The sequence below is a fragment of the Amphiprion ocellaris genome, chromosome 17 (assembly GCF_022539595.1).
Source record: "Amphiprion ocellaris isolate individual 3 ecotype Okinawa chromosome 17, ASM2253959v1, whole genome shotgun sequence".
NCBI lineage: Eukaryota > Metazoa > Chordata > Actinopteri > Pomacentridae > Amphiprion > Amphiprion ocellaris.
This window is the reverse complement of record NC_072782.1, coordinates 23,800,360-23,809,054: the sequence shown is the minus strand read 5'-3', so window position 1 is coordinate 23,809,054 and position 8,695 is coordinate 23,800,360. Positions and strand designations below refer to the sequence as shown.

General features: G+C 39.6%; 1 protein-coding gene across 1 annotated transcript; it reads left to right on the top strand.

Moving 5' to 3' along the window:
- The first annotated feature begins 620 nt into the window (after positions 1 to 620).
- LOC111577883 (protein SET-like) lies at positions 621 to 7,814 on the top strand. Its single transcript, XM_023284371.3, has 8 exons — positions 621 to 834; positions 2,982 to 3,039; positions 3,130 to 3,272; positions 3,403 to 3,506; positions 3,591 to 3,704; positions 4,049 to 4,219; positions 5,622 to 5,756; positions 6,298 to 7,814. The coding sequence occupies exons 1-8, from the start codon at positions 765 to 767 to the stop codon at positions 6,316 to 6,318; spliced, it is 816 nt and encodes a 271-aa protein (XP_023140139.2). The 5' UTR covers positions 621 to 764; the 3' UTR covers positions 6,319 to 7,814.
- The last annotated feature ends 881 nt before the right edge of the window (positions 7,815 to 8,695 follow it).

The window sequence follows — 8,695 nt, the reverse complement described above, 5'->3', positions numbered from 1 at the left end:
GATTTTATTAATGTAACTGAAAAATAAATACACAGGATAAAATTACATCTACTTTTACATGTAAATAAAGAATGCATTTGGATATGTTTTTGTTTGTTAATGAGTTTATAATCAATGTTTAGCTGCTGATTTAGCGGAGGTTTGACTGATTGTTTGTCTGTATATTTAGCCCTGGGATGGACCTGTGACCTGTCCATGGTGTCCCCTGCCTCCCCCCTAAGTCAGCTGGGATAGACTCCACCAGTCTCCTCAGGAAGTGCAGGCGTTGCTGTGCTTTCTTCACTGTGTAGTTGGTGTGGAGAGACCAGCTGAGGTCATCTGTCATTTGCACCCCCAGGGATTTAGTGCCAAACAAACAGTTTAATTTTACACAAGCACAAATACTGTTCGTCTTAGAGATAATGCAGTAACTGCAAGATAATACAAAACTTTAATAATATGAAATTCTCTAATTTTGCATACGGTATTTTGTTGTGATCGCTATTCTCTTCAGCACAGGTCTCAGTTAACTGAACTCAATGTATCTTTAAACTGTAGTGCCGCACTCCAGCCCACCGGGGGCAGTAGAGCACCACAAATTTGTTCACCGACCAGGCGCGACACGGGGAACCAGAAACAAGCGTGCGCAGCTGCGCTCAGTCCGCCTTATCGTGGGCTTGAAGACACGCACTGTGTAAGGTGGAAGTAACTTTTGTCCTACAGAGAGGAGTTTTAAACCGCTCGGGATATACATTTGGTCTAAAGAGCCACGGCAAACGATAACCATGTCGGCCTCATCGGCGAAAGTCAGTAGGAAGGAGAATTCAAATCACGACGGAGCGGACGAGACCTCTGGTAACGTTAAGGAATGGCGGTTATCCTGTACAACGCCATTTTCATTTGTTTATCGTCATTTTGTTATTTTCATTGCAGCGTGATGTGTTATTTCGAGCTACAGTGATAAATTACCATAAATTACTTATTTATTTTTTACGTTTAACTCCATGCAAACATCGGTGTAAAATGGTGTTGTGCAGGGCATTTAAGTATTGTAGCATGCTAGCATGGGCTAACCGTTTAGCTTGAGCAGGTAGCTAGCTGATGGCTTACATTAGCTCCCTAGCGCCAGTTCATGAGCACGAAGGAGGCCAGTGTTTGCTTTGCATACGCTGCATTCAGCTTGGTGTACAGTTATTGTTTGTGCAGACATTTTGGAAAGTATGATTCAGATGGGTTGTGCAAAATTCGCAAGCAGCTGTGCGTTCCCTCACACGCTTGTAGCTGCACCTCCACAGTCGATTGTTCGCCCATACTGTTAGCAAGTGTAAAATTCACTGGTTTGCATTTCCTAAGAAAGGCCAAACACCGATAACATTCACGTCCTCTTTGCAATGCAGCGTGCATGCGACCTTGGTTTTTTTAGTGCGAGTTATTTGCTGGGTAGAAGCCCATTGTATTCACTTAGTTGGCTATAATGTCTTTATAAGGCGATATCCTGCGTGTTAACGTGTGTTTAATATGCATAAGGAGGTATTTGTCGACATCGAAGTATGCTATTATCAGCGGGAGGCAGATAGTATTTTGCAGCAAGACATTGTGGAGCCCCTCATTCAAACCAGGCCGCCTTTAGCAGCAACAGGAAGCTGCAGACTGCAGGAGGCAGAGGGTCTGCGATCAGGCACTAACTGAGGTGGAAGGTACTCGAAACGCACAGATCCTTATGTACCTCGGTTTTGGGGTCACGCATCGGTACAACAGATTAAACAAACATAATAACAGAAATTTTTTATTTATTTGAGTAATGTAAACATTTTACTTCAAAAGTGTTTCCTTGGCCATTTATTTTTCCCGCACTCAAATGCTGGCATGTTGTCAATGAGAAAAATAAAAAACTAAGACAAATGTCAGTATTTCATCAGCATAAAGTTGATCGGATCGGATTGCAATTACCTTGACAGATATTAAGACGTGACAGGGATTTTAGTGGAAACGGTAGTTTCTGCATTTCTTTTCTACTGAAAAAAAATTGGATTATATTTCTTTCTGCACTCTTTATCAAACAAACACATTCTCATATGTCTGTAAGATGTGATTTGTAGGCCAGGGAACCTCTGTAGGACTGCACTGCTTCATTTATTGTATGTTGTGACATATTTCACTTTTATCAGTAAACTGTAGCTCTTGTGATTTAGTTATTGCACTTCTCCATGTTGTTATCCAATAATATGTTGATTTATTGGCCCACACTATTTGACAGTCTGTTATGTGGCTCTCTGTAGCCCTGTAAGGCCACCCACTGTTGTTGAGAACCCTCAGACGACTTTAGCATTTGATCATAAACCTAAATCTGTTAGTTTCCAGTTTTCCATTTTTTTAAAGACTAGTATTAATATATTTAGTATTTAGTAATGTCCCTAATATACACACATTTGCAGATTTATTTACTTCTCTAATTCTTTGGGCTATGTAAATTGTGTAACTCTTAAACCATACATCAGGCCACATTCTCCTTGGTTGCCGTGTAACTTGAGGAAAACCATGTTTCTCATGAGGGATACACAGTGACATCAGCATGTCATATGAATTAGCAGAACGTGTTTTAAAATGAAATAGCAGCAATGTCCCAAAATCAGCATAAATGGCATGTTTGCTTGAGAAGCATCATCTGCCAACCATGCAAAAAAGAAATACAATTTTGTTTTAAAATGTTACATTAAAATAGATCTGACAGGTTTTACATGTAAGTTGATGTATTTTTCTTTTTTTAATTACAGGGAATGGGTACATTTGAAAAGTTTCACTCCACTGTTGAGAGACTTGAGATTTTCTGCAGTTAGGTGGAAAAAAATATACTCATGTATCAGTATTAGAAATTTAATAAAATGAGTTTGAAAATATCAGAATATCAGTCAAAATCCACTATTGTGCATCCATATTTGTTGTTATTTGCACTTTGTTATTCTAGAATCTTAAATTAAAAACACATTTCTCTGTCCTTTCAGAAAAAGAGCAACAAGAAGCAATTGAACACATTGACGAAGTACAGAATGAAATTGACAGGTGAGTTTAAATCTTGTGTGTTAGCACTGAAGACTAGATGTATGAAAATAGTTGTCTAATTGACATATTTCTGTCTTCTGTCCCCAACAGACTGAATGAACAGGCGAGTGAAGAAATATTAAAAGTAGAGCAGAAGTACAACAAATTACGCCAACCATTCTTTCAGAAGCGATCAGAACTCATAGCCAAAATCCCCAACTTCTGGGTCACAACATTCGTCAACCATCCACAAGGTAAAATTCACTCATTACAGAAATCATCATCTGCGTAGGAAACACATTTATGGTTTTATGTGCTTTCAGATGTCACTCTGGAAAATACACATAAAATTGTGTGATCTAACTGTGTGTGTTTGATCTGTAGTTTCAGCTCTTCTTGGGGAGGAGGATGAGGAAGCACTTCATTACTTGTCAAGGGTTGAGGTCACTGAGTTCGAGGATATCAAGTCTGGCTATAGAATAGATTTTGTGAGTTGTTGGGTTTATTCTGTGTTCACATGTTCTGTAAATGGCATGCCATTTTCTGATGCACGTGTGTTCTCTTTTCTGTAGTATTTTGACGAGAATCCATATTTTGAGAACAAAGCTCTCTCCAAAGAGTTTAATGTAAACGAGAGTGGAGACCCTGTTTCCAAATCAACTGAAATCAAATGGAAAGCTGGAAAGGTTGGTTTGCCTTTTTTTCCCCCCTTGCCTGGTGTGTATAAGGATTAACATTGTTGGGTTTTGGAATTAGGAAAATACGATAGGCACTCCTCACAGTTTTCAGGTGTTCATGATCAGAACAGCAATTAAGAGACTATTAAGCAGCGTAATGAAATACCAAAACTATTGCAGTTGTCCTAATTTTATCAACCTAAAGAGAAGGGAAAAATGAAATTTACCAAATATCAACTCAATCGATAACCTGCTGGGTATTTGTTTTTGCCACTGTAACAGTGTTTTCAGGTATTGTTCCATGAATGTTTGTAACTTCAAATCCTGACTCAACACATTCTCCCCCTCCCCAGGACCTGACAAAGCGTACTGGTCAGACGCCGAACAAAGCTGGGAAGAAGAGGCAGCATGAGGAGCCAGAGAGCTTCTTCACCTGGTTTACTGACCACTCAGACGCAGGAGCTGACGAGTTGGGAGAAGTGATCAAAGACGACATCTGGCCCAACCCTCTGCAGTACTACCTGGTAAGACAATTAAGAGATCCATAAAGTTAAGAGGGCTGTACCATGAAGCAAGTTTGACATAGCCAGGCTTTATTAGCGTAAACCTAAAACCTTAGTCAGGAATAATAGGTATCACAAGTCAGGGGCTACTGAGGTAGTTTGTGAAATCTGCACCAGAAAGGTTCCACAGTACCAGGGAATCAATATTAAGGTCTTACAGAGTTAACCATCAGCATGTTGTGGAAGAGCAACTGCCCCTCCCTACCAGCACCAAGTCACTGTGCAGCAAAAGTTTGGAGTGACTGAAGTGTTTTTGCAGGTTGATAAATACAGCTGTAAAAGACATGGGCATAAGTGCCTTATAGCCACTGTTATGCCATATCTGGTTAAGGAGATGGTTTCAGTTAGCATGCTGAAGAGACCTAAATTCAAGTCAATGCTTCAATAATTAGTCAAACAGCAGGAGTTGCCAGAACCTACTTCTTCAAAGCTGCTGTTATGAAAATGTGCAACACAGTTAAGGCATCAGTTCAAGCTCAAGGATGTTGACTGTTTCTCTGCCACAGCTGATACGTGGCTAATTGTCACTATGACTCCTTGTGAGTGTAACGGTGCATTACCTGACCATTAACTGGGCTTTTAAACCACAATGCCTCTAAACGCTGTCTATGCCTCAGAACCACACAGTTGATACTGACACAAATGAGTCACTGCCAACTTGTTCACTGTTCTGTTGTCTTATTGATATAGGGCAGATTCTTTTCATCCAGGTACCACCCATCAAATATGTGGCACAGATGTACTTTGATATTTCAGACTTAATTTACACCTTTTCTATCATGTCATGTGGTACTACCAAACAGTAGTTTTGGCCAGGAAGTGGCTGAATGCTAACAGCACCTGTTGCCTAACAGCAGCTCAGAGGTTATCAAATATGTTGTTTTGCCTTGAAAAATGGCCCCATGCCCAAGAGATTTTCACTGTCCATCCTCTTACTGGTTGCTTGTCGGAAGCGTGAAACGATAATGATGAATCAGATTCCCTACATTTACACAGCTGACACCAGTACCACATGGTGTTTTTGATCGCTTCTACTTTGAGGTTGATATCAGAGGAAAATTGCCACAGTGTGGCAGCTGTGGCTCAGCTGGTAGAGCGGGTTTTCCAGTAATTGCAAGGGTAGTTCGATCCACGGTTCCTCCGCATGCCTTGGGCAAGACACTGAACCTGCAGTGGCTCTCAGTGGCAGGCAAGACCCTTGCAGGGCAGCTCTGTTTCCATTAGTGAGTGAATGGTAAACATTGTAGAACACTTTGAATAGCACTAAGGTTGAAAAGCACTTTTTAAGTGTTGACAATTTCCAATGTAAATATGGTGATTAGTGGTTGGGATGGTATTTAACCTTTCTGTGGATGTTTCTAAGGTCCCTGACATGGAGGATGAGGAAGGTGATGGTGATGATGATGACGATGAAGAGGAGGGTCTGGAAGACATTGATGAAGGGGAAGAAGAAGAGGGTGAAGATGAAGATGAGGATGGTGATGGGGAAGATGGAGAGGTAAGAAATAAAACTTCACCTGCCTATTCACTTGAATGTTGAAGTGTTGTAATATGTTGCACATTTTGTTAGGTGCAGGAGTTTGTTGTTTTTAGTTTCATTCAACACGATCAAACCTGCTGCAAACAGCGACTAGTGCTGCTACCACAGCTGGAAGCTTGTCTACTCACATAGAGCCAGCTGTGAACAACAGCTTAAAGTAATGACTTTTTCATAGGGTAATCTATTAATTGATTTGGTGCTTGTATAGGTAACGATCATGCCAATTGTTTAGCTCTGTTAAGACGTTGACAGGAATGTTTTAAGTCAATGAGTTGTTTTAAAACTTCTTTTTGACAAGGCTTTGTATTATAAGAAATATTTTTCTTTCATACCACTGCTTAATTGTTGTGCCATATCAGTCACTGTTACAGTGAACTTCATTTGGTGATCGTGGCAGATGCCCTTTGTAATAGTAACTCAAATCACTTCTGAAATGTTTTTCGTGGAACAACTACTGTAATACTTTCTTTTTTTTTTTCTTTTTTTTTTTTTTTTACAGGATGATGGCGAAGATGATTAAACATTTCAGCCAACACCTTTTTCCAGCCCTCCCTCTTTGATTATCCTACAACCCACGGGAGCAAAATATTTTGTTTGTTTTGGGGGGGTTTTGTTAAAAAAAAAAGAAAAACAGAAAAAAGAAAAAAAAAGAAAGAAAAAACATTTCCTGTGTGTTGTCAGCCTGTCTGTCCTCTTCCTCTGCAGCCACAGTCTGTCCATAATGTCTAAAGACCAGCTCATACGCAGCAGGTCTGCAGGGGGGGTGGAGGTGTCGGCGGCTCTCTGGAAGTCTCACCTGTCATTGTTTCTCTACATCTCCCAAAGACATGCAAAAGAATAAAAAAAATTTGTAGCATTCTGCACGTCATACTACGTAGATTTAAAATACGTACAATAGCAATTTGTATGTACAATTAAATGACAGTTTCTGTTAAAGTTGTGAGTTCAATAAAAATAAGCCATGGTGCAGTGATAACTTAATCATAGCATCCTTAGCCACTTTTATATATATATAAATGTATATTATAATATATCCAGTGGAGGGGGGGATACTGAGGCTTATTAGAAGCTGCATTTTCCTTTGTGACTTATTGTACTAATGGAACTAATTGAAAGCACCAGCTTGTTCCTTTCAACTGTTGTAAATGTTTTGGGATATACATGTATCTTGGTAAGCCAGTTGTTAATTGTACACAGGTTAAGGGGGGATGTGTGGTTGGGCAGCAGGGCTTCGACACCAACTCTGGACTTCTGTTAAATAAACTTTCATTATCTTGTTTTTCAGGCACCCACCACAAAGTTTGAACTGTAATTTTTTTTATAAAACATAAAATTCAAATTTCAAGCTCTGCTAAACATTTTGAGATGGGAAAGAAAAAAAATGCTCTGTGGATTCCTTTGTGGAGACTGCAGCGTTTCTCCTGTTCCACAGGAAACCTGATCACATTCAATTAAGAGTACCAGTTGCTTTGTTACAATAAATAAACGTATACATGATGTTTGGAGCAGTTTGGTCACATTTGGACATTTCAGCTGAAGCTATTGCTAATTTGACCCCAAAAGCAGCCTCCTTGTTGCTTACATGCTTGCTGTCATTAGACCTGTCCATGAGTCCGGCATTTAGACTTTTGAAATGTCAAAAATTTCAATTATCTACCAAATGTGAAAAGGTTTTTTATAGTAATATTGGGAAGTTTTTTTTGATGCTCACTGAAGTTGGACTGTGTTCTTTGGTAAACCAAACAGTCCCACCAGACAGCTGGGCAGCTTCAGTTCGTGGTCTTGCTCAATGGACCATGCAGTCTGCTGTGGGTTCCAGGGAGTGGATGCACGCAATCTTGAGAACAATATGTTATGGTTGGTTGTGTGGAACTTAATGGAAGCTACTGGCTCTCTAATGTGACCTTTGTTAATTATCTGTGTAATTAGCTGTGTCCCATTGTTAAATATCTCCCGCCTTGCTGCAAGTGGGTTTTAAAATAAACCGTTTGGGCTGACTCAGGTTTAAAAAAACAATATTGTAAGTGTTGATTTTTTTTTCTTAAAATTAGTATTCATTTGCAGTTTGACCACTGAGGTGGCAATATTCCTAAAATGTAGCACTTGTGCTTGTCTACAATCAAAGTGAACACAAGGCAGAGCTGTAGTAAATAAGTTGATGTGTTGTTGCATATCTTGGTAATAGTGCTGTTTTATATAGTGTATATTCTTCATCCACCATGTAATTTAATAACTTCATCTTAATGTAGCATTAGGTGTTTGTATAGGGGTAGTAGGAGTATAGTTTTATAGGGGGCAGCTGAGGCAGACTGACGTCATTACAGTGGAGCAGCACGATGTCTTGTTAATTATTTTTTCAGCCTTTCAGTGTAGATCAAATGGTCATTTTTGTGGTCACTTCTGTCTTTTGCTTGTGCAGGCAAGACAACCATGTAGATAAATGTGAACTTATACGACATAAGCTTTTGTTGTTATGCTAAATTAAAAATTTGAAATAGTTCATTAAAAGTTCTACTTTTTCAATTGTTGAAGCTTATCAGATAATTAGAAATACATTTTTATAATATTAGTACACATAAGACTCAAAAGTGGTGCTGTCTTGCTCAGGACACACTCGTAGCTGAGACGTCTCATCTCGTTTCGCTGATTGTACGATTCTTTGACTCCTCACATCTTAGCACCTCCCACCAGAGATGCAAGCACAGGAGGTGAGTAGAGAGGAGTTATGCCAACAGGTGTTGAGCAAAATGAAGCATCCTCACTTTAAAGCTGCTGTTTAACACTGATGCACAGTGTGGGTCAGGAGATACCCATTTTCCATTGGAGTTGGGTCACTTTTGACCCATATTGTGCATCAAAGGGTGAAAAAGGAACATCAAATGTGATGTGTGGCACAT

Bases quoted from the DNA above. Each gene is read 5' to 3' on its own strand.
- LOC111577883 (XM_023284371.3), top strand. From the start codon at position 765: ATGTCGGCCTCATCGGCGAAAGTCAGTAGGAAGGAGAATTCAAATCAC. The intron at 3,040-3,129 runs GTGAGTTTAAAT...TGTCCCCAACAG, and splicing joins GTACAGAATGAAATTGACAG to ACTGAATGAACAGGCGAGTG. The intron at 4,220-5,621 runs GTAAGACAATTA...GATGTTTCTAAG, and splicing joins ACCCTCTGCAGTACTACCTG to GTCCCTGACATGGAGGATGA.